Source organism: Crotalus tigris, unplaced genomic scaffold (assembly GCF_016545835.1).
Source record: "Crotalus tigris isolate CLP2741 ecotype Arizona unplaced genomic scaffold, ASM1654583v1 scf7180000019678.143050, whole genome shotgun sequence".
NCBI lineage: Eukaryota > Metazoa > Chordata > Lepidosauria > Squamata > Viperidae > Crotalus > Crotalus tigris.
This window is the reverse complement of record NW_024097657.1, coordinates 93,218-118,352: the sequence shown is the minus strand read 5'-3', so window position 1 is coordinate 118,352 and position 25,135 is coordinate 93,218. Positions and strand designations below refer to the sequence as shown.

Below are 25,135 nucleotides of genomic sequence, written 5' to 3'. Positions count from 1 at the left end.
CTCCTCATTTTACTGACCTGGGAAGGATGGAAAGCTGAGTCAACCTTAAGTTGGTCAGGATTGAACTCCTGGCAATGAGCAGAATCAGCCTGTAATACTGCATTCTAACTACTGTGCCATATATCGCAATAATATAGGTTGTATGGAAGAGAAAAGGGGGAATGGAGGAAAAAAGGATAAAAAGTCTAGGAGGTGGAGGGGAAAAAAAAGAGGTGCTGAAGTGAGTTAGAAGGCAGTGGGCAAAAAAAAAAAAAAGAAAAGAAAAGAAAAAGAACCAAGGCAAAAAGACCAAGGAGAGAAGACCATCATTTTCAGGCTAGAATAGTTCTATTTCCTCCAGCAGGTTGTGTCAGGTGCAAGAAATCAGGAACCAAAATAGAGTTCAAAAGTATTACAAGTTTATTTCATGCTACCTATACACAAAGAATGTGATCTACTAACAGTCAAGATGAATTGGTGCCAGATAAGTCAACAGAAGAGGGTGCTGGACTTAAGTATCTTATGGGGGTGTAGAGACTCCAAACTGATGATGCATTTAACCGCCACCCACCCAGGCTCAGCCTGGTCATCTCCTAAAGATTGTCCCCCTTTCCCTCACCTCTGCCATTTCTTCCCATTTCACCTTCCATCCTTTTTGAGGACCTGCAAATAGCTCCACAGGATGCAAGGAAAGCTGACTAGAATGGGTCTCAAGGCAGGAAGTTCATATGCTATTTTTCTGATCTTTAAGATTTTTTTTTAATTAAGCATGTTGAAAAAAAATCTTATTCTTTTCTCCAAAAATGTTAAACAAAGTAAGAGTGCTTTGTTTGCCTTCAAGCAAACATTTCAATGCTTATAGATTTTTTAAAAAGACAACTGTTAGAACCATTTTGCAAACAAACACAACCACTTGTACGAGTTAAAAAGATTCATGGGCCAAGTGGAATAGTTTTAGTTTTCAGATGAATTCACCAAATTTATATGCTTTTACAACTCAGTATCTATTGTCTAGATCAGGGGTAGGCAACCCAAAACACTCAAAGAGCCACTTGGACCCGTTTCCCATCGAAAACAAAACACAGGGAGCCGCAAAACCCTTTTGATATCTAAAATGAAAATAACACTGCATATATCCTTTTTTACCTTAATGTGTGTGTGTGTGTGTGTGTGTGTGTGTGTGTATAAAATAAAGGTAAAAAAGGATATACGCAGTGTTATCTTCATTTTAGATGTCAAAAGAGTGTCTCTTTCCTGTCTCTTTCCTCTCTCCCTCTTTCCTTTTCTTTCCTCTCCCCCTCTCCTTCTCTTTCCTCTTTCTGTCTTTCCTCTTTTTCTCTTTCCTCTCCCTTCTCTTTCCTCTCTCCCTTTCTCTTTCCTCTCCCTTTCTCTCTCTTTCCTTTCCCTTTCCTCTCCCCTTTTCCTTTCTCTTTCCTCTCCCTTTCTTTCCCTTTCCTCTCTTCTCCCTTTCTTTCCTCCTCTTTCCTTTTTTCTTTCCTTTTTCTTTCATCTCCCTTTCTTTCTCTTTCCTCTCCCTTTCCTTTCCCTCTTTCCTCTTTTCTCTCCCCCATTCTCTTTCCTCTCCCTCTTTTTCCTCTTTCTCTTTCCTCTTTCCTCTTTCTCTCTCCTGTCTCTTTCCTCTCTTTCTCTCCATCTCTCTCTTCTTCTCTCTCTTTATCTTTCTTCTCTCTTTCTGTCTCTCTCTGTAAAAGTAATCCTGATCTATATGATGTTGTCTTATATGGCTGATACAGTAACATGAAAAGAAGGGGCACAAACTAGATGCATCTTCTGGTAATCTTAGAGGACAGTGTGATGTTTGTAAGCAATATAATCCTGCACTGAATAGTGAGCTGAGGAACTGACTTGGGTGTTGCTGAATTATAACATCTGCTGATAGGACTCTGGGAGTTGTAGTTCAATCCTATTTGGAGGATCAAAGATTTCCTTCCCAGATATATAGGATGTTTAGAGAAAACATTTAGCAAAGTGCCTGTGGCACAAAACTCCAATTTATACAAAGTATGGGCAGGGAGGGGGAGCAGGACGGGAGGCAGCGGCTCTGGTTGGCGGTGGCGCAGCCCGGTTGCTGCGTTCTAAGCTGAACGGGCGGGGAGGGGGAGCAGGATGGGAGGCAGTGGCTCCGGTGGCGGCGGCGCGGCTTGGCTGTCACCCCCGCTGCGTCCTCAGCCATTTTGCCGTCGTAAGAGGAGGGCACCAAGGCCAGGTGCACCATGGGCAGCCGCGCCGGCAATGGGGAATGCCGCCGCGGGGACGTCCTGGCCAGCCCCGCCGCCCTCGCAGCCCAAGGCCTCCTCCTGCAGTGGCGGCGGCAACGGGAGGACAGCGAAGTGGAGGGGCCGCCCACTCGCCACCGCCTTGCTCAGCATGACAGGCAGCAGTGGCAGTGGGAGGATGGCCAAGAGGACCACGGAGCAGGTGGGGAAAGGGCCAGGCAGGTGCCACGGGGGAATCCACTGCCCATGAGACGGGAGAAAAGCGCAAGCAGAGAGGGGAAGCTCCGGAAGACCCCCAGCGACCCCCCCGACTAACAGAGGCGGTGGTGGAGCAGGGAAGGGGAGACCCACCGGGCAGGGAATAGGCACCCCGAGACTGGCCACCTGCGGCGCCTTACCAGGAACACTTTTCCAGCAATCCTCCCAGCCACCACGTGCAGTACAAAGAAGGAAAGAGGTTTGTGGGCAGTCCCACAAACCAAAGAAGTTCAACCAATCAATTCAAACTTCATGAGAAGTTTGAATTGATTGATTGAACTTTTTTAGTCCCACTTTTTTTTTCAGACTGCACATGGTGGCTGAGGACAGGGAGCCACAGGAGACGGCTGAAAGAGCCACATGCAGCTCCGGAGCCGCGGGTTGCCGACCCGTGCCCTGGATCAAGAAACAAATGAACAAAAGAGCTTAAATTGAACAAATGAACTAGTGGTAACATGCTTTGTGATATGTATTTATTGAGAAACTGTGAGTAACTACAGCTGTAGTGTTCTCAAATATTCCCTCTGTTTAAGACACCAGAAAACATTAGTATATTTTTTTAATTAAGATATACAAAAATACACCCTATTGTTTTCTTAACACATTGAAAACATGTGAAAAAAATGCCTTGTATGCACTAAATAATATTAAAATTGCCTTATAACAAATGTGTGGCAAACTGGCAATGACTGTGCTTTATTATAACAGAAGTTTCTCATCCACTTAAAAAGAGGACATGCTGATAACCTCAACTAAGAAACAGCGAAAGCAGTAATAAAAAAAACCCACAGCAAATGTGAGCAAATATCATAAATGGAATTCTGAATATCTGCATTCCAACAGGCAGACAAGCAAATACAGAACATGTAAGACCACCGTAATAAAATCAAACGTTCTAAAGATACTGTATGTATCTATATTGAAGTATACTTAATTTTCCTCTTCTGTCTTGAGAAGCTACTGCAAAATTTGTTCTCTGTGTTCTTTAATGAAGCCAACGGTTATGCTGAAAATATTTGCATCTTGCACAAAGAAGTGGAGAAAAGCCTCACAGTTGGAATGATGCATTAAGTGTAGACAGGTAATGTTAGGTGTTCTGAATGACAGCTAACTGTGAAAGGAAAGCAACACGGAAAAATCTGAATGTGTTAATCAGTTTAGAAGAAGGTACGTATGTTTTAGCCATCAGGTCTCTCTGTTTGCATGTATTTGTTTACCAGGAAGTCATCAACTTCATAAATATTGAGTTTGTGTTTGTTGGAACCAGTAGAGAACCTTGTAATCTAACTCTTCTTTCTGACTATCCAGTTTCTAGCAACTATTTCTTATAAGAACAAAGTAATGATACAAATAAACCTGAGTTGCAGAACACAGGCATTGATGTTTCACAATATACAAGTCTACATGTCAAAACCGCAACCTTTTACTTTGTTCTGATAAAGTGACATATTTTCCTTTTGGTATTCAGATTAGTGCTGCAAATAGAAATCTGCAATCAGGACAAAGAGTATTAATTATGATTTCTTTCTGTCCTTCAAAAAAAAAGCCATTCAGTACCAAATGAGCTTATGGTGAGGCAACCTGGCATGACAATAGATTCATCTTTCACCACAGCAGGGTTAATGTAGGATTTTAGCCAACACACCAAGTGTGTTAACCAACTTGGTTGCAAATTGTACCTGCAGCTTTTTCTTATTCTTTCATTTTTGCTCTTACTGTTACCATGATGATCACAATAGCATACAACCCACTAAGAAAATCCACTGCTGCAAAGAAAAATAGGGAAACTCTTTCATTTTCTAAACAGGATAATTACATTTATCTGCTGAATTGTCAAGCTGTTCTGCCCAGACTCAAAACTGTTATTAGTTTTATTTCAGGGGAAACTGTAATAATTTACTTTAAAATGGAGGTTTTCTGAGTTGAATTTACAAATAACACTCAAGGGGAAAGTTAAGAAAGACACAAAATACTTTTAACGGGATGCCACTGGTGTGGAAAAAAACAAAAATTGAACATGGTAACCTGTTGCAAAGATGCCTTTGAGATTATAATTATCTATATTTAGTGTCTGTTTGATAAGAGAAGCCAATTAGAGTCCAAGGGTACATCCCATCAGGAAACTTTGTGTGTGTGACTCTTGTACTTCCAGTAGGCCCCTTGCAGGTAAATTTTTACTGCTCCAAATGTACTTCATTCATACCTACATCAAGGGTGTCACAGAACACCAAAGATGCACTTTTGCTAGCTGTATCGCTTGATGGAACAATTAGTATACTTATCCAGTTCCCCTCTCCTGATCATATGTTTACAAAAGAAATGGTTGATTCTAGAAGATTAGCTTCATATGGTATGTTCACATTCGTTGTTGGGCTATGCAACTGATGCTTTAACTTAAACTAAATCCAAGCACAACAGCCAACTAAAGTGCTTGTTAATTCAAGTTAATGCCCATAAATAAAACAAACAGGTGTCAGTCACACTGCTGATGAAACAAATCAAGAAAATATGACCTAATGTCACACTACATGAGCATTAAAGAGTCTTCAACTGAGTGATTTTTCTCCTCTTCTGTTGATTCATTCTTCTTCTTCCTCTTCCTCTTGCCCCATCGTTTCCACAATAAGTTCTGCTGTACAAGTTGATTCTCCCAAACAGTTAATTGCCTTGCAAGTATATTTGGCATCGTCATCCCCACAAACTTCAGAAATAGTCAAAGAGCAGTTGCCGTCTTCATCATAATCAATCTGGAAGTGTCGGGATTCCTTGATAGAATTCTCATCTTTGTACCAAATCACTTCTGGGTCAGGGTAACCTGAAAAATACCAGATATCAAAGTGAAGATATTTTATTTGTAAAAATGTTTTAACTTACTTTTAAGCAATAAGTGTTGAATATAAAAAAGAAATAGACAATCACTTGAATTTGCCATTAAAAAAACAGGCTATGTGGCCTAGGGATGTAGATGTGCATCTAGCAACTAAGTTTTTTTTAAACTGTGAATAGTGTACAAAAAGTGCAGTTCAAACGGAGGTTTTAGAGTAAGTCCAATTCTAAGAAATTGCAGGCCACCTAAGAGGATCCTGTGGAATCTTCTTTTTTTATAAATATTTTATTAATTTCCTAATTTTACAATCATGAGTACTTAATAAACATGTTGTCTGGGTCCATTGGTAATTCAGTGGTACGTATTAACTTTCTCAGTCTAGTCCCAATACTATACCATCCAGTGCTTCCTTGGTCCTCTCTTCTTCCAGTGGTATGCATTTTTCCACAACTGGGCAAATACAATTCTTGTTACTGTTAATACATATACAATTAATATAGATATCTTCATCACATTTTTCTGGCGTTATACATAATATCGATAGTGTCAGTTTATAATGTCTTTTTTAGCCAGAACATATCTCAATTGTATTTTCACTTAAAATCCATTTGTTCAATCAATATCCTGTTTTTCCCACTTTTTAAAAATTTTAATTTCCCATCAATGTTCAAAATATTTCCATCGCTTATAATTTTCTCATAATAAATTATATCTGGGTAACCAAAAGCTTCCTATTCAAATCCTTTTAAAATTTTCATATTTCCCATCTCATAACAAAGTATAATATTCTAGTTACAAATCCTATCCTTCTAAATATAATAATATTTTTATTTCTAACAGTTATCTATTTTCTTAGCCATATTCAAACATCTATTTAATAGTATAATAACGCATCTAATAGGTCAGAACCTCTATTTTCTTCAGTCTTACTCTAGCTTTCTTCCTTTGCCAAATAACTTTCTAAATCAGTCATTTGAATCATAAAGTAGTTCTTCCTCTGTTTTTGTATATATTGTTTGGAATGAGGAAGAGAATTTGATTGAAGTATTTTTGGAAGAACACTCAACCCATTTATATTCATTAAGCAGCCTCCATCCTTCTCCTTCACTTTTTCTTTTCACTTCTTGTTTGTCAATATTCAGCATTTCTCCTAACAGCTTTATCATCCATTCAATCAGCTCTTCTTCCTTATCCTCAAATGTGTTTTCTGGGTTACTAGTTCCTTCTTTGTAGTCATTATCTGGATTTGTAAGTTTAGGTTAGAAAATTGTTCTTTTATCTCATTTGTATTACTTTTAGTCTCATCATAAAATAAAACAATTGTCTTTTAGATTGATTTCAACATAGAAAGAATTTCTTTCTGAGATTTATTGACATTTTCTTGCTGGTATATCAAGCTGGGGGCTTCGGAGACAAGTGTTAAAGATGGTTTTTTACCATTTGCGGCTAAGTATGGAACACCCATTTTGTTTTTGTATGTAGCCTTTATAGTCCAATAGGGTCCCCAATACAGATAAGCAGCCCAAGAGTTTTTTCCCCCTTTTCCCAGCTGCAGTCTGTAAAAGTGAAAGTTTCCAGGAATAACAAAGAGTCTTATCTAAGTCCGGGCTTCAAGCCAAGTTTCCTTTAAGCATAATAAATTGTAATGCTGTGATTCACCATTACATGTCATTGACACCTTTCCAGTTTTTCAAATCCAAATCTATTTTACAGACTTTCAAATATCTTTTCTAAAAAAAAGTTTCAAAGCTACATTTAGTCCCCAAATTTCAAAGCTATATATTTGTTTTAATTCCAAATTGATCTTGTAGTTTTCTCTATTTTCCCCCAAAGCAATTAATTCACCACTTTACTTTTCCTGAGGGAGCGGAGCAAAAACTTCCCTTTCCTCTCTCATCAGTGAGGATTCTTTGCTTTAAGCATTCTTTTTCCAGGAAAGTTATATTAAGGTCATAAAAAGAGGATAAAGTTTCACCCAGTTCCATCCACGTTGGAAATTTCCATCAAAATTTCCATCAAAAATTGCTAGTTAGTGCTTCGATTGTCAGCAGCTTCTGACTGGCCACACGAATGTAACCAGTCTTTCCCCCACTGGTTTGGAGGGCTTCCTCAGATCCAGCGGAAGGGTCACTGCCCCTCTGTGATCGAAGAGGGTCCCCTCCTTCGTCACCTCTCTGGGGCGAGGCAAAATCAAACCTGGAAGACAGAGCCCAATCTTCCTGCATCCGTTACGCCGCGACACCTAACCCAAAGTTCTCAGGATCCTGTGGAATCTTCCTAATCCAGATGTCCCTCTTTAACACTCAGCTCCCTTCAAATGCTGCATAGTTTATTAACAGATATGGGCATAAACTCAGTAAAAACAAGATAACTACCATGTGAAATGTAAAGTGGATAGATATATGGTGGCTTTAGAGTGACTATATATAGTTTTAAAATGCTAACAGTGCAATTTTATACTCACTTATCTGTTACATATGTGCTCAAGATTTTAGCCAGAGTCCAACAATGACTATTCCGTGATATGTCTTAGTTGTACAATTATAGTTAATAGAGACTCTAATGTCAATCAATGTATACATTTGTGGGTCTGCAGTTCCTGTTAGTACCCAATTAATTCAAAACAGGCAGATAAACACACAACATCTTATTTACATGGCAGCCCTCTCAAGGTATGTTAAGGTAAATCAATAACTAAAAAGCAGATTTAGTCATTGATATACTGAATAAAACTGTGTTTAAAATGGAATTCTATCTTGTAGCTCATCCGGAAAATGAGAATTAGAATTGGCAGATAAGATAACTCAAATTGCAAGAAGATAAAAAATACTAAAAACCAACACCAAAAGGAATGTAATAACTGAAGATGAAGTCTTCTAAAATAATGAATAATACCTTCAATTTTACAGTCAAATCTAGCAGCACTGCCTTCCACAACTTCTATATCTTGAATTGTTTTAGTGAAATAGGGCTTCACATGAGACTTTTCTTCATCAACTGCTTCTAAGAGAGAGCTGGCTGTTTCATCTAGGAAAAACAACAACACAGTTTTGCTTTATCACAGAACAATTGTCTGATAATAATTCTTACAGCCTAATAAATGTCAAAGCTTGTCTTTCAGCCACAACATAGCATTTCACGGAAGTCTACTTTATATTCTTTCCATGGTAATCTTTAATGGCTGCTAATTTAGAATTCAAATAGGAATATTTTATTCCTTTTGGGAGAATACATGTGAGAAAGCACCATGGATACTATAGACTAGATCAGGGGTAGGCAACCCAAAACACTCAAAGAGCCACTTGGACCCGTTTCCCACCAAAAACAAAACACCGGGAGCCGCAAAACCCTTTTGATATCTAAAATGAAGATAACACTGCATATATCCTTTTTTACCTTTATTATAGGGGTGTGTGTGTTTGTGTGTGTGTGTGTATATATATGTGTGTGTGTGTATGTATGTGTGTGTGTGTGTGTGTATGTATGTATGTGTATATATATACACACACACACACACACACACACACACACACACACACATATACATACACACACACACACAGAGAGAGAGAGAGAGAGAGAGAGAGAGAGAGAGAGGTAAAAAAAGGATATATGCAGTGTTATCTTCATTTTAGATCTCTCTGTCTCTCTCTCTCTCCCTCCCTCTCTATCTGCCCTTGGTCTGCCACTCCTCTTCCCTCACTCTTTCTCTCTCTCTCTTCTCTCTCTCTCTCCCTCCCTCCCTCTCTCTCTCTTTCTCTCTCTCTCTTTCTCTCCCCCCCTCCTATCTGCTGCTCACCTGGCAAGCTTCAAGCTGTTGTCCAACAAGCTCAGGAGTAGGCAACCTCGTCTCTTTTATGACTCATGGACTTCAACTCCCAGAATTCCTGAGTCAGCCTAGCTGGGCTAGCTAGCTCTCTCCTGCCCTTCCTGCTCCCTGCAGAGATGCAGCAAAGGGAGGAGCTCCGCCCAGGAAGCTTTTCAGCTCCTCGGAGAACACTGTGAGTGCACTCTCTTTTACACACACACACACATACACACACACACACAAACACACACACACAGAGAGAGAGAGAGAGAGAGAGAGAGAGAGAGAGAGAGAGAGAGGAGGGGGGGCAAAGAAGCGCAATTGCCTCTCTCTGTCTCTGTCTCTCTCTGCAAAGGCAGAGGAGGCTGGGAGTCACAGGGGAAGGCTCAAAGAGCCGCATGCGGCTCCGGAGCTGCAGGTTGCCGATCTGTGGACTAGATACATCCATGCAGTTCAAACATCAGTTGTGGTAACAGGACAATAGCAATAGCAATAGCACTTATATACTGTTTCACAATGCTTTACAGCCCTCTCTAAGTGGTTTACAGAATCAGCATATTGCCCCCAACAATATGGGTCCTCATTTTATTGACTTTGGAAGGTTGGAAGGTTGAGCCAACATTGAGCCAGTGAGGATCAAACCCCTGGCAGTCTGCAGAATTAGCCTGCAATACTGCATTCCAACCACTGCGTCACAATGCACATATATCATAGACCTGGAAGGAGCCAATGTTTATTGAAATTAACTTCCTGCTCAAACGAGCCCCTTGCTTAAGCAGAACTTAAAGTATCCCAGACAGATGATTATCCAGTTTTGTTTGAAAACACTCAGAGAAAGAGGATGCGTCAATTATCTGGGTTCTATTGTCAAATTACTCTATACTATTACAATTAACAACAGACAAAAATCAAAATTAGAATCTCATTTCCTGAAACTTAAAACCATTATCATATCTTGCACCTTAAAGCAATGAAGGACAAATTGGAGCCTTCTACTGACACTTCTTATCATATGATACTTTTAAAGCACTTCACAGTATCTTCTCAAGACTAAACATTCCCAGTTCTTTCTACCTTTTTCATAGAACTTAACTTCTATCCCCTGATCCCCCTTGCTGCCCTTCTTTAAACTTGTTCCAATGTGTGGTGTGGTTGCTCAGAAAGGAACAAAATACTCAAGATTGGATATGACCAAAAGTCATAAAATGTTAATTTATTATTTCCTGTGATTTGAAAGTTATATAACTGCTGACACAATCTTAAACTTTTAAACTTACATCATATTTTTAAATCCCTATATCATGGGTGGAAGTGCAGCATTTATCATCTACTGTATACTATAGAGATGGTTTATATTCAGTATATAATCAACTAGCATTTTGGTATCTTTTTCACAGGTACTACTGCCAAGCTGACATTCCCCCATTCTACATTTGTATTTTTCTATTGCTTTTATGTGTGTCTCTGTCAAATTTCTTTTCCAATCTAACACATTGGCCATTCCACCCAATTCTGTTGCTTTGGACTTCAATTTTCATAATCTTCTGCCATCGTGCTCAAAGTTGGAAAGACTATGGTATACCACTATACGGTACCTCCATTTCATATCAGAATTCCCATACCTCCAACTTCAATCTCTGCATTAACAGGGCTGGTTGGTGAACTTGAAGAGGACTTCCGTCCACTCAGGCCAGAAATCATTGCCATAGAAGACAGTCTTCCTATGGCACGAACAGCATTCCCCGTTTTCTATAACATAACCAAGAAATGCTGATGAATTTCTTCTTATTATACCTTATTTTTGACATATTTGTAAAAGAAGCAAAAGATTGAGAAAAATACAATGTTTCTATTTAGTGCACTGAAAGCAGACTCTAGAGATGGGGGGGGTCCCAATAAAAGTTGACCCAGCATATGGAGGGTCACAAGTGTCCAGTAAAGATTTCAACCATAGAACTTTTGCTCAAACTGCATTATGGGCTGGCAAGAAAATCTGTGAAGCAGCTGGATTTTTAGGAATTTCTCCTCTCACAGGAACAGAGGAAGGAATGAAAATCAAAAAGGGCAAATCAATAGTGAGTACCTGCACAAAGGAAGGAAAAAGTTACAAGCCAAGTTTCAGAATGGTGTAATCACTACGCCTCGCTTTCTCCTTTGTTACAGCCATAATAGAATATTGAAAAAATCTTATTAATTTGTTTAAAATAACAAATAAAAAAACCCTCTGAATACCTCCACAATTATCTCAGGAGAATTTCTTATAAGAATTGCCAAGTACAAATTTGATCAAAGTCAACATGATCATTAGTCATATAATTAAATTACATATATCACTAGAAAAGTTACATGTATTTACTTTAAGGACAGGGATTGGAATAAGGCAATTTAAGAATGTCCCTCCTTTATCCTGTACAGATAGTCCTCAACGTATGACCACAATTGAGTCCAAATGCTAAGTGAGACATCTAAGTGAATTTTGCCCCATTTTATGACTTGCCACATTTGTTAAGTGAATCACTGCAGTTGTTAAAATAGTAACACAGTTGTTAAGTGACTCTGATTCCCTCATTGACTTTGCTTGTCAGAAGGTTGCAAAAGGTATCACATGACGCCAGGACACTGCAACTGTCATAAATATGAACAGCTGTCAATCATCCGAATGTAAATCACATGACCATGGGGATGCTGCAATGGTCATAAATGTGAAAAATTGTTATAAGTCACTTTTTTCAGGGCCATTGTAACTTCAAACAGTCACTAAATGAACTGTTGTAAGTTGAGGACTACCTGTAATAGCTTTTCTGCAAAAGATGCATTGTTTTCTTAAACAAAGGGCCTTTTATTTTCATCTGTCTTCCAAATTCATGCACTTGAAGATAGAAGGTACAAAGAATTTGTTTCATATGTTCTTGATTACTATGTTTACCTGCCCCAAAGATGCTGTTTCAAAAGGCAACTGGACTTTCTTTGTTTTTTCTTGAAGACATTTCGCTTCAGTTCTGAACTGAAGAAGCTTCTTGGATGAGAAGCGAAACATCTTCAAGGAAAAACAAAGGAAGTCCAATTGCCTTTTGAAAAAGCATCTTTGGGACAACCATGACCTGGATGACTGAGAATCTCCATAGACCAGTGATTCTCAACCTTTCTAATGCCGCGACCCCATAATACAGTTCCCCATGTTGTGGTGACCCCCAACCACTTATACATCACCGGGTGCCAGGGGCGTGGCCAAAGAAAAGGGGGAAAAAATGGCGGACAGCTTTGTTTGGCGACCCCCGTGAAATGGTCGTTTGACCCCAAATGGGGTCCCGACCCACAGGTTGAGAACCACTGCCATAGACATAGGTTACCTGCCATTTTCTTCTAGCCATGTATTTTTTCATCCTATCTTTGGAGAGTTTTTTGGCTTCCATGTGTTTGGTGTCTTTTTGTAGCCATGGATGCTGTAAGCACTGAGTACAATTCAAGCGGTCCCTATGAGTAATAGAGATAATAGCTATTATACTTACATAAATAAAACTTGGATTTTATTTAGCTTTGTATTTGACAATATGGCTCATTAGACTGCAATTTATTCAGTTGCAGTCTGGTATGGTTTGTTTCAATATTGGGCATGTGACTTTATTTAATAAGTACATAAAAAGTGAAAGAAATAGATATAGTATATTTTGATTTCAAAAACTTTTTGGTTAAATCTTTTGTAAGTTTACTTCGTGTTTCAATTACATTTTTAATACTTGACTAATCTTTTGAAGTGTAAGATTAAAACTATTCTCAGAGTCTCAGATGTTTTATTTCTAGCATTATGTTAGACTAGAAAGCTGTTTGCTTGCTTGAGGGATAATCTTTTTACATTGGGATATGGCCACCTAGAGCCATAAGGGCCTCCAACATTCCTTATAAACGTTGACTTGGGCCATACGCTTGCAGATGGCATAGGGCAGCTAACTGATTGCGGGGCACAGAACTACCTTAAGTAAGCCATGAGATGGGTTCCAGTGATATGAATGATACGTCATTTAAAAATTAATTTTAATTCACAGAGGGATAAAAGATTTATGCCTTTGGAATATTATGATAACAAAATCTAATTTTAGCTCTTAAAAACCTCTACTGTAAAGTATTTGAATATTCCATGATTGTGTTTCTTATTTCTTATTCAGATGTATGTTATTATTTTTTGATATCTTTGGAGCAATAAAAATGGTAACTACCATATTTTTCTTAGAAACAGTCTGCATTTGTTACCTATTAACACATTATTTGTCACTAAGTTTTTTTCATAACTGCTGTGCAGAAGCAAAGAAATCATGTAATGAGAAAAATATCTATTATCCATTCTGAAAATAAATCTTATGTTATAGATTACATCATATTTTTAAATCCCTATATCATGGGGTGAAATGCAACATTTATCATCTACTGCATATGCTGCTTTCAGACTTCTTTTTGTAGGCCATCCAGATTCTCTGGATTATGCTGGTAAAATTAAAGTGGCATTCATAAGTTATTTTGTAATCTCCACAAATCAACAACAAGAACATGGGGAAAAGGTGTGAGTTTCAAACATGCACACAATTGTCCCTAGAGGTTTGAAATTTTTTTTTTTAAATTAGATCAGTTAGTGCAAGATCCACATACAATATCACATTCACTGAACCCCACAATTGCAAAAGTCCTTGGAGGTCTTCTAGTTCAAACCCCTGCCTAGAACTGGGATCTAAATTAAACACATTAAACTACATTTCATATGTAGTTATCCATGTTAGGAATAAAATAATTAAACTACACACTGAGATAAGCATTTTTGTGGGGATGCATCTATCTGCATATTTCTATGATTGTTCTCAGTAAAAAAAAAAAAAAGTTTAGTTGTCCTAAATAGGTATGCTCATCGCTTGACTGCTTGTGTGGAAAAATGCCAATAAATTACTAATCTAAGCAAACCTGAAATATCCCAAAAAATATTTCTAAATCAACTCCCCTTGATTTACAAGCTATGTGGGCATCAGTGTCCAGATGGAAGGCTTATGGGGCTGGCAACTATTTAAAGGAGTAATTTAAAACTACTAGAACGTAACTCTTTCCTTGATCTGCCCCTTTGCAATTCCCACACAAGCCACTGTTAGCCAAGCTGAATGCTAATACATCTGGAAAGTAATGGACTAGAATAGGAAATGTTAAAAATATTCATACCTTATGAGTCACTACAAATTTATAGCGGAGAGTTGACTTTATTAATTGTATTTATTTATTAGGGTTTATAGACCCTAGTTTGGGATTATTAGATCAGTTCCAGAAAGGCAAAGTGAACATAAGCATGGGTCTAAATTCATCATGTACATTAAATCAGTGCAGAAGTACCACAATAAAGATACCTGTTATGCAATTATGCTGGGGAAAAATAGTATAAGAGGTTTCTGCAGGAGGATAGTCATTATGCATTCCTATTATAGTATGCAAACATTGTATGAATGTACTGTATATTTACTTCATATCTTTCTTTAGAAGGTTGCTTATGAAGTCTTTAGCATCATCTGATATCTCATCAAAAGCTTCGTCATCAAAGTCCCAGGTGGCTGAGGTAACATTGGCTAAAGTTTCATTGTCATTATCACCCATGAAAGGGGAAAGTCCACTGACCCTGAAATTTAAAATAAAAACAGTGAATGTTAACATTTACTTGAGACTGTTGGTACCTTCTGAAGGAATGAATTATTTTTAAAAGCATACATGGTTTGCAAATATGTACATTCAATGATTACATACAAGATGGCACAACTTTAGAAATACGTTCTCAAAAGAGTTAAACAGCTTGATAAACCAAATATTTGCTATACTTAAAGCAGAACTGATGTTATTCCCAATAAGATCTCAATATAACTCAATACTTTAAACCAAAGAAAAAATAAGGTGGGAAAGTTTTTGAAATCTATAGAAGCAGTAAACAAAATGAACAGTTCCATTATTTAGTCATTAGAGGGAGCCAGTAATCTAGAGGTCTTTTAAAAGAAAATCAGTAATTTTTGTTTTGTTTTAAAGAGTATATTAGTGGAAGGGAGCTTCTGATCTAAATGCAAAATAAAAACATTAATTTAGAATGTAGAATAAATGCATGTCATTACAAGCAACCCTTGACCGAACAATGTCTATATAATACTTAAATTTGTTTTATTTGCAGAACAGTAGTTGTGCTACTCTTTCAGAATATGCAATGCAAATTTAGTTCAAAGTATTGATGAAAAAGTATGTGTGCTGTAGAATTATATGTGAAAATTTTGTTGCGTGGTTTGAAAAAAAATCCAATTTCAGTTCTACAGAATACAGTTATCACAAATGCTATTAAACAAAAAGTATTATAGATTTCACTATTTTATTGTGTAATGTGTTTTAGGAAACTTATTGAAACAATTAGGCTGGCAATGTAGAAAAATGCCATAGTAATGAACTGTCTCTCCAACATCACAAACACAACTGATCAGGAAATTAATTGAAAAAGATATCTTCTGTGAATATGTTCAAGTTTAAAAAAAATCCCATTCTCTCCTTCATTGATTTCTCTTTGATACGTAGCAGACTTTTTCTCTGATAAGCACTGAATCTTCAACTTGCTAAGGTCACTTCATTTTAATTGAGCTCATTGCTATATTAGCTTATTAATGCATTTACCTAAGCCATTTTGAGTCATTTCAAGATAGAAAAGCTGGAAAACATAATAACTGCTAAACGTCATTTCAGAATATGAGTCAAAGAATGTCCCATCAATTCATTCTGGATCTACAAGACCATAGAATAAGATACAAAGAATAAAGCTTTCAATTTATTGCCTTGAAAATAATGGTAAGAAAAACAGTATTCCTTATATATTTTGGGAAGGAATAGAGAGTTCAAGAATGGAATTTGCTGGCATATCTCATTTTTTCCACAGATGTCTGTAACCTTGATCTGTGAGCTCTATTTTATTCAATAGTGAAACTGTATCTAATAGCAAAACAAAGCAGTATTTGTTTATGGAAACTATTTCCTTTCTGCAGTCTCATTGTCATAATGAAAATGAACAGCAACCTTTAAGGAAAAAGTAATTTGGAGATGAAGGTATGCAGTTACTTAGAGCTAATATTGAGCTGTTTATTGGAAAGTTTTTTTCAGCTTTTTAGACTCAGCATCTTCTTGGTATGGTACGCATAAACTCAGGCATACCTTAAAAGTCTCTGACAATTCTACTTTTACTGGGCAATTACAAAATGATGTGTTGCCCTTTCAATAATGCTAGAATGAAATCAAGATAGCCTCCGTATTTACATTATTCTCATTTATACCATCTGAGACTACTCAGCTCTTCCAAGATGGTACATGGAGAAACTCAAGACCTAAGTAATGGACATATTCCTGGGCTTTCAGTTTGGCACTCTATACCAGAGCTTTTCAACCGGTGATACGCGTACCACCTCTGGTACATTGGCACATGGCACCTAGCGGGGGAGGGAAATGAGCTGAACCGGCAGAAGCACCGCACAAGCCTGAGCGAGAGATGGCTGGAGCTATAGGGCTGTCAGGGCTCAGCAGAAGCACCAGGATCAGTGCCAGATTCAGGCTCTTTCCTTCATGGGGAAGGGGGCGGGAGGGGGGATGAGGCTTCACGTTCCTCAAATCTGGGGCAAAGCAAAGCAACAGGAACCAGAAGTTGCCAATTGCCTGGCTGACAGTGGCGGGCTTGGCTACACTGTGCTGGAAGCGCAAGGCAGAGGTGCCCTGAAAACGGACCGGAGGGAAAGCAGAGCAAAAGGGAAATCTGAAACCACCTCCCCCCCAAAAAAAACCCAACCTCCGGACATCCTTTTTCCCTTCTTTCTGAACGCCCTGATGGTCCCCTGTGATGGGTAAGGGGGGTAGTGAAAGGAGGGGGCGCCACCTGCTATGGGGACTTTGACCTGTACTTCATTTTGGACAAGTAAGTGGCCAGGCGTCGTGGCAGCTGTGCAGGATGAGGCTGGGCGGCATGGGGCGCTTCATTTTGGGAAGGAGCGCAGCAGCCCTGGCAGTTTTTCAAAACTCCACAGCAGTTTTTTCACTTTGCTTTGGGTGCCAATTTGGAAAAAAAAATGCCTAGCGGATGCCGCATTCCTCTTTCCTCTGGAGGAGGTCGAAGGAAAAGGTTTGGCTCCTTCGCTGGTTTCTCATTTTGCAACATTGGTTTTTGGGGGGGGGAGTTTAGCAAAGAGCAGCTGCCAGCTGTGGCCTGTTTGGTTAGATCAGACATGTCAAACACAAGGCCCGGGGGCCGGATGCAGCCCGTGAAACGGTTTCATGTGGCCCGCAAAGCCATCCTGGAAACAGTGAAGGAATGGCCCCCACTGCCTTGGCCCTGGCCCAGGCCGGCCAGGAGGGAGCCAATGTACAATTTTGTGGTGGCCATCTATGCTGAAACGCATTCAGTCTTAGCTCCACAAGGCTATCTGGAAACAGCGAGGAACCAGCCTCTGCCACGTCGGCTCCGTCCCCTGGGTGCATGCTGGGGAGGTGTCACCCTTTGTGAGGAATGAAGAAATGCACCATCACCTGGAAGTGGCTAGCAAATGGCCCTGGCCTACTTCACATATCCCACTTAATGGGCTCTGGGATAGAGGTTTTGGCAGGCAATGGGGTGCTCTCCTCACAGTGCCGAGAGACTGAGCCGGATGGCGCGAATCTGATGAGAAGTGCAATGCTGCCTAGCCCCCAGCCTGCCCAGTTTCAGTAGGCAGCAAGGTGCAAAGCTGGCGAGCTTCGCACCGCCCGGCTCAATCTCTTGGCACTGTGAGGAGAGCGCCCCGCTGCCTGCTGAGACTGGGCAGGCTGGGGGCTGGGCGGTGGCGCATTTCTTTTTGGATTCACACCACCTGGCTTAGCCTCTCAGCGCTGTGAGGAGAGCGCCTCGCTGCCTGCCAAAAATGGGCAGGCTGGGGGCTGGGCGACATTGTGCAGGTAACGTTGATTCTCACGCTGCTCATGGCATCCCCTCCCCAGAGCCCACCAAGCCAGATATGTGAAGTAGGTGAGGGCTATGTGCTGGCCACTTCCAGGCAATGGTGCATTTCTTCATTCCTCACAAAGGGTGACACCTCCCCAGCTGCATTTCTTGCCTGTTTTTCTCCCTCCCTCATCTCAAATATTTTCCCACTACTCTGTACTTAGGAAGGAAGGAAGGAAAGGAGAGGGAGGGTCTGAGGGAAGTTCTATCTTAGTCCTGCCCTGCTGCCCTTTCACCATTCCTTTGCTCCCTCCTCCTGGCCTATCCTGGGGGTCTCCCATCCTATTGCTAAGGAAGCTTTAGATACAAAGCCCGGTCTCCTCCCATGGAGAGGGAATGAGCCTCCCTCTGACTTTGCCCTTGTACCCATCATGAGCAACCTGGCTAAGGAGAGCAAGCACAGCAGCAGCAGCCTTGAGGAGGAGGTAAGTGCAGCTGGGCATCCCCTTGGGGAAGTGGGGCTGGGCTTGGTGCCGCAGGTGCTCAAGGGCCAGGCTGGGTGTTTGACCTCTACTGCCCAGGGCTCCGGGCAGCCCGTACCACCATCCAGCCCCCTACATGGTCTGAGAGGAACAGTGAGGCTCCTCCAGTGGACTATGCCTTGACACTTGTCCTGGTCACACCCCCTTCTGTCAGAGACCCTCAGATTTGTCCCATTCCTGCCCAGGCCCCCACAGGCACAACTGATGCGAATGATGTAGAGCTGGCCACACCCACCCAGTAGGCCACACCCACTACATCCACATCCATCCAGTAGGCTGCACCCATCCTGGCCACACCCACCCAGCCCCCCGAGGGCAACTGCAATGCTGATGTGGCCCTCAATGAAATTGAGTTTGACACCCCTGGGTTAGACTTACAAATGCCTGTTTCCAAAGTAAATCCCATGCTCGGCTTCCCTCATGGGATGCAATTCCTGCGGAGCAGCCATTTAAGACAGGGGCGGGAAACCTTGGCCTTTTATGACTTGTGGACTTCAACTCCCAGAATTCCTGAGCCAGCCATGCTGAGGGGAAAGGGAGAGGTTTCCAAGCTGAGCTATGGCTGGCTCAGGAATTCTGGGAGTTGAAGTCCACAAGTCATAAAAGAGCCAAGGTTCCCCACCCCTGGTTTAAGATCTCTGAATTCCAGAGTCAATTTGAAACATGCTCCATGGCTGTGATGGATTATTGATTCAATCAATAATTAGAAGTTAGCATCTACATACCCATGAAAAAGAAATATCTTTGGGAAATATTAAACAGGCAGGAACAATAGGAAAAGAGGTGAAAAACCTAGCCCCAGAAGCCAACTATTACAAATACAAAAGGCTGCTCCAAAAGAAACATCCATTTCCCTTCTCTTAGAAAAGTCAAGCCAAAAAATAAAAGTACCAGAGAAGAGAGTTTTTTTTTCCTCTTTCTCTCTCTCTCTCCTCTCTCTTCCTCCCCTGCCAGGCTCAGTTAATAGCCTTTGGCAGACAGCCAAGAACCCCCAAGCCCCAAGTGATAAGCGCTAGCCTTGAACAAACTAAAAGAAAGCTGTTGGTCAAGTTTTTAATACCTTGGTAGGCGACTGGTAGTACTTGGATATTGCCATATCCTAAAAGTGGTACAATGGATAAAAAGGTTGAAAAGCCCTGCTCTATAGAGTCCACAACAGTTGTATGAGAAGGGTCTCAGAGAGTGTGGGTACCTTTTCCCTTAGGACACTCTACTCTCATGTCAAAAGATCACTGTGCAAAATGTGCAATCTATAAAAACTCTTGATATGTATAAGCTTGTATTAGCTCAATGCAAACTGAAAATTTACACTACTCTTATATACCAAAAAATAGTGCTGGTTTGGGGATCAGCCTGTTTTTTGCCCCAAGAGCAAAGTATTTATAATCCTTTACCCCTGTCTTTTCCCTTATGTTTTTAGGAAATCATCTATCTTTCCTTGCACAAATAAAGGATGTGGAAAAATTAGTACACATACGTAACTACACAAAAACTCTGGGTTTTTCCCAACTGAAATAGAGTAATGCAGTTTTACTTCTTTGACCTCCCTTACTATTCGCTGACCGATAATATTTGTTTCATTATGTTTTATCCTTGAGCTCGTAAGCTTTTTAAAGTGTAAGTTTCACTATTGTTCATCCAAAAAAGCATATAATGGCTCATTACATGCTAATGTAACATCTAGATGTGATTTTCTGCTAGAAAACTCAGAATTGCTTTCCAATACAGCGTTCTGTGGAAACTGTAATCTAAACGTTTCTCTGGAGGTAGAAAACTAATATTAGCTTTAATCATTTTAATTCTTGAATGGAAGGTCATTTCATTTTCCCTGACTAGGATCTACATTTTAGAAAAGTTTTTAGTAGGATTTCCTTTCATCCGCTGGCTCCAGGAAGGAAGTTACTTCTTCCTTTTCCATAACAAGGCCCAGGGCTTTTTTTTGTCATAGAACGCCCAGGACGGAGTTCCAGCACCTTTTTCGGATGGAACCTTATAGGGTAGGCAAGGTAGGTTGTATGACATATGTGAGTTCCAGCACTTGACAAGGCCCGTCCTCCCAAAAGTTGGGAGGGTAAAGAAACATATTTATAAATTTTATCAAGACCGTGAGGAAAAGAGGTCTATCTCAGTTCAAGGGCATTGGGAATAAAGTGGATATGTCATTTAAGTGGAAACAACATGTCTCAAGATTCAATTATTTTGCAAACTTATCAACTAGCTCTAAAACAGGGGTGTCAAACTGCCGGCTCGTGGGCTGGATGTGTCATGCCAAAAACACACCCACTCATTGACGGCAATGGAAAAAAAGTCGCAATATGTCGTGACATGTCACATGACGTTGCGAGTTTGACACTCCTGCTCTAAAGAAGATTATTAATTTTGTCCTGAATGTCAGAAAATCATGTAACTGCAAGACTTTAATGATCAGAATTAACAAAGAAAGAGCCTCTAAATTGAAAAGCAATAAGGAAACTGTAGATTCAGACTCAGTTTAAAGGTAGTTTTAGGCAATTGTAAAATTCAATTAAGACTAACTGGAATAATTTATATATTATGACTAGGATAACAATATGTATCCTTCCATAATTCTTAAAAGGACATTAACATACTTACAAAATATGATTTAATTAAGTTTTCATATTCTGGGAAGTTTTTATGTTTAAAGAGCATGAATGTATATTTAAGGGGAAATAATCTCAAATAAAACAGTTCTGCTGTATATGGATATGTTTAGATTGATATGTTTTCAGGAAGGTAAGGATCTAGAATATAAGCAAACAGAATGAGATATTTAAAATGTTTGAATCAATAAATTACTTACAAGATGTAGCAGATGACTCCTATGCTCCACATGTCAGTAGCATACCCAATAGGTTCGTAATTTATAACTTCTGGAGCCACAAATTCTGGTGTTCCAAAGAGGACCTTCAGAGAACCTGCATTTTCTAAGGTTACAGAGAAGGTTAAGCAAATTTTTAACCTGAAGTCTAAGCAAATTCTCCCCAAGTTTCAGAATTAACGTAGAAAAATAATTTTAAGGCAGTCTAGGTGGAATACAAAGGCAATTAGGAACGTGATCCTTGGCTGACTACCCAAATTTACAACATTAGTCTCTTGAACAGTTTATATGGAGACTGGAATGTCAAGAAAAGATTCCTTCCTTCTTTTTGTGCCTGCCCTCTCCTTCCCTATACAAAATGCTTCTAATCCATTATATGTACTATTCCTGCAGAGCGTGTGAGTACGCATATGTAAATTTATCTACCTATTCACCAATACAGTATTATGAATTTGTACATATTACAGATAAAGAAGCTACAGATCTTCAGATGTTGTACAATTCCCATTGTCACTGGCACAGGCCATGTAGGCTGAATATGGAAATGGAAGTAGAAATTAAAAAAAAAAAAGAAAAGTCACAGTTCTTCCATTCTCTTACATGGCTGACATTCCCAGACAAAGTTAAGGACTGCAGAAGTTGGATTACAAAACTCTACTACTTTAAATTATAGCAAAATCTGAGAGGTTAGCTGCATTTGTTTTCTAATGGTTTTAAATAAAGTTTTATGGTTAATGAGAAAAAGTTCAAAATCCTCTCTTGGTTATCATCCAGAGGAGTAGACTTGAAAAATGACTGAAATTATTTTATTCATCATTTTCTAACAAGCTAAGCCCAATTCTGAGATCAGGATGACAGAAAAAAAGGACAAAAAGAAATTCTAGAAACTTTACCAAACTAGTACGAGGCAGAATGTGAATTCTAGGAGTTATAAGCCCAACATACCTGGGCCTACAGAGTTGACATCAACCTATCCACCTCAAACTGGGAAAGGCCAGATGACAACATTTGTCTTGGAGTAGGAGAAACTAATCTGCATTCAATGAAGAATCAATATGATCCTTGCTATATCTCCAGAGGATTTGGGAGATAATAAGTATAGTGGGACAGTTTCTATAGAAAACAGCATAGAACTGCATTTATTGAGATTCTAATCTATCCCCAATTAATTTCACATATATTAATTCTTCAGTATAGTATGTTCCATCTTATTTCTTTATTAATCTGTGATTTTATCAAAACATATCCCTTTCTAAAAGCCTTTCATGTTTTTGTTGAAACGCAGGTTGGCACATGATACAAAAGTTAAAAAAGGTGAAATTAATAAGTAATTACCCTATAATCAAAATGTAGTTTGGGGGCTATTAATAAAAACAGTTCTGCCTGGGATCATAAATTCTGCTTCCCTGATTCTGCTTAAAATTATGATTATTTGCCACAGATATTTATTTCAGTTTGTGAAATCTAGATATCAGGCATTATTGTTTGGGGATCAGTCAAAGCCTACACAATGACTTCTCTCAAGCTCTAGAATTTATCATCTTCTGATTTATCTGAAGAGTCCACTGTAATGGATCTCTGGCAAGCTATAATGCTAATTAAACCATACAGAAAATGGGACAAGCCAGTTTTGAATGAAATAGTGGTTCCAAGTACCAAATAGCGGTTGCAATTATTATACATTATAAAAATACACCGTACCTGACAGTTTTAAAGATAACTTAGAGATTTTACCTAATCTTCGTGCAAGTCCAAAATCAATCAGCTTGATTCTTGTACCGGTTTTGTTGACACACATAATATTTTCAGGTTTCAAGTCCAAATGGACAATGGCTTGTTTATGAATGAATTGTACACCTTCTGAGATCTGTTTCATGTATTTAATGCATTCTCTCTCGGTCAGTTCAAAGTCCTCATCAATGATTCTTTCGAAGAGCTCTCCTCCAGAAACACTAAAGCAATATAACAAAGAAAAACAGACTGTATGGAAAACACATTCTTTACATGAAGGAAAGTCAGATCACCTAACTCTGATTATTCTGGAGGACTAAGATGGTATGGGGAATAGGAACAATGTAATGTATCCAAGCACAAACATTCATTTGTCCCAACATTAAACCTTTTGAACATTTCAACCTCTGTTAATGTAAGACAAAGTGACCTTGGAGATCTTCTAGTCCAATCCCCTACTCAGGCAAGAAATCCTATACTATTTCAGATAATTGTTGTCTAATCTCTTCTTAAAAACCTCCAGTTTGGAGCACCCACAATTTCTGGAGGCAAGTCATTCCACTGATTAATTATTCTAACTGTCAGGAAATTTCTCCTTAACTCTTGAGTGGTTCTCTTCTTGACTCATCCATTGCTTCTTGTCTTGCCTTCAGGTGCTCTGGTGAATAGGTTGACCTCCTCTTCTTTGTGGTAGCCCCTTAGATATTGGAACACATTGCAGTAGTGAAAGAGTACTGTGGTCTCCAGGAATTTATATTTCTAATGTTTAGATTTCATTTAGTTCATATTATTCAATATGTTTTAAATACATTTTAAAAGAGATGTTTGGATAAAACTTTTAGAGAAAAAGATACCAACAAACAACAAACTAAAAATGAATTAAAACAGTGGAGGAAATTGTATACTTTGGGACTGGTGTTGTATGTAACCACCTTAAGAAAAAGACTATGATCAAATGGATTGCTTGTGAGTACAAACGGTGAAAATAGGCTTTATTAAATAGAAACATTTTATTGCAAAGCTATTCACATTCAGTATAGGAATTTTTAATTTTCATCACACTCTGAAGCTCACAATATTTTTTTTGAAATAAATATTGTCTTTACATTCTGGAACAAGCACGCAACTGAAAAACAGTTTTCTCAGAATTCATAAACTGTCCATCAGTGCTGATAAAAAGGCTTCATTTTTAAATAATGGTCTCAAAAAGTGTATAATCCAAATATATAAATTACTCATACTTCACTCAACATTCGATACACTTACAGATAAGAATCTTAATGTAACAGCACAACCAACATATTCACTAAACTGCTGGAGTATAATTCTTGCCAAGGGCGTTTCATTCTGTAGGATCAGTTATAGACATATTGAAGTATCATTTTAGTCGTTCTCAGTAAAAGGAATGATATTAAACTTCTATTGAGGTGGGAAAAACATTTTTCCCATATATGGTATTGAACTTAAAAGAAAACGACAGCAGTGAAAACTTGGATCTGCAAATCACTTCGCAAAAAGGAAGAGTTAGAACAATTAGTCAGTGGAGCAACCTGCCTCCAGAAGCAGTGAATGCTCCAACACTGGAAGTTTTTAAGAAACTGGACAGCCATTTGTCCGAAATGGTATAGGGTTACCTGCCTGAGCAGGGGGTTGGACTTGATGACCTCCAAGATACCTTCCAACATTATTATTATTATTAGTTAATGAATCTGGCAAAGTACTGTTTATACATATTTATTTATTTATTTATTTAATGTTTATCACTCCTCTGTTTATAAAATATTCAAAGACGCTGACAGCAATTGAACAAGGAAGACTTTGTATTGGTGGTGCTTTAGGTAATAGAAGCAAAGACATTTTGGAGTTTTACTCTGAAATACTTGTGGCATTTGTGCTCCTGCCCAAACACAACCCAGAATTTAGTCGCGTCAAGTGTGCCTGAAGAAAAAGTATGAAGAAATACT

At 39.0% G+C, this 25,135-nt stretch overlaps 1 protein-coding gene across 2 annotated transcripts in view; it reads right to left on the bottom strand.

Moving 5' to 3' along the window:
* Positions 1 to 2,930: 2,930 nt before the first annotated feature.
* Positions 2,931 to 25,135, bottom strand: part of LOC120317501 (myosin light chain kinase, smooth muscle-like) — an 83,863-nt gene continuing 61,658 nt past the window's right edge. For both annotated transcript variants that reach the window (XM_039364151.1, XM_039364152.1), the window contains 7 exons: positions 23,175 to 23,392; positions 21,423 to 21,546; positions 14,601 to 14,753; positions 12,460 to 12,583; positions 10,732 to 10,858; positions 8,197 to 8,328; positions 2,931 to 5,289 (listed from right to left, as the gene is read on the bottom strand). In XM_039364151.1, the coding sequence (XP_039220085.1) occupies positions 5,054 to 5,289; positions 8,197 to 8,328; positions 10,732 to 10,858; positions 12,460 to 12,583; positions 14,601 to 14,753; positions 21,423 to 21,546; positions 23,175 to 23,392 (1,114 nt within the window). In that variant the 3' untranslated portion in view covers positions 2,931 to 5,053. The remainder of the gene's footprint in view (positions 5,290 to 8,196; positions 8,329 to 10,731; positions 10,859 to 12,459; positions 12,584 to 14,600; positions 14,754 to 21,422; positions 21,547 to 23,174; positions 23,393 to 25,135) is intronic.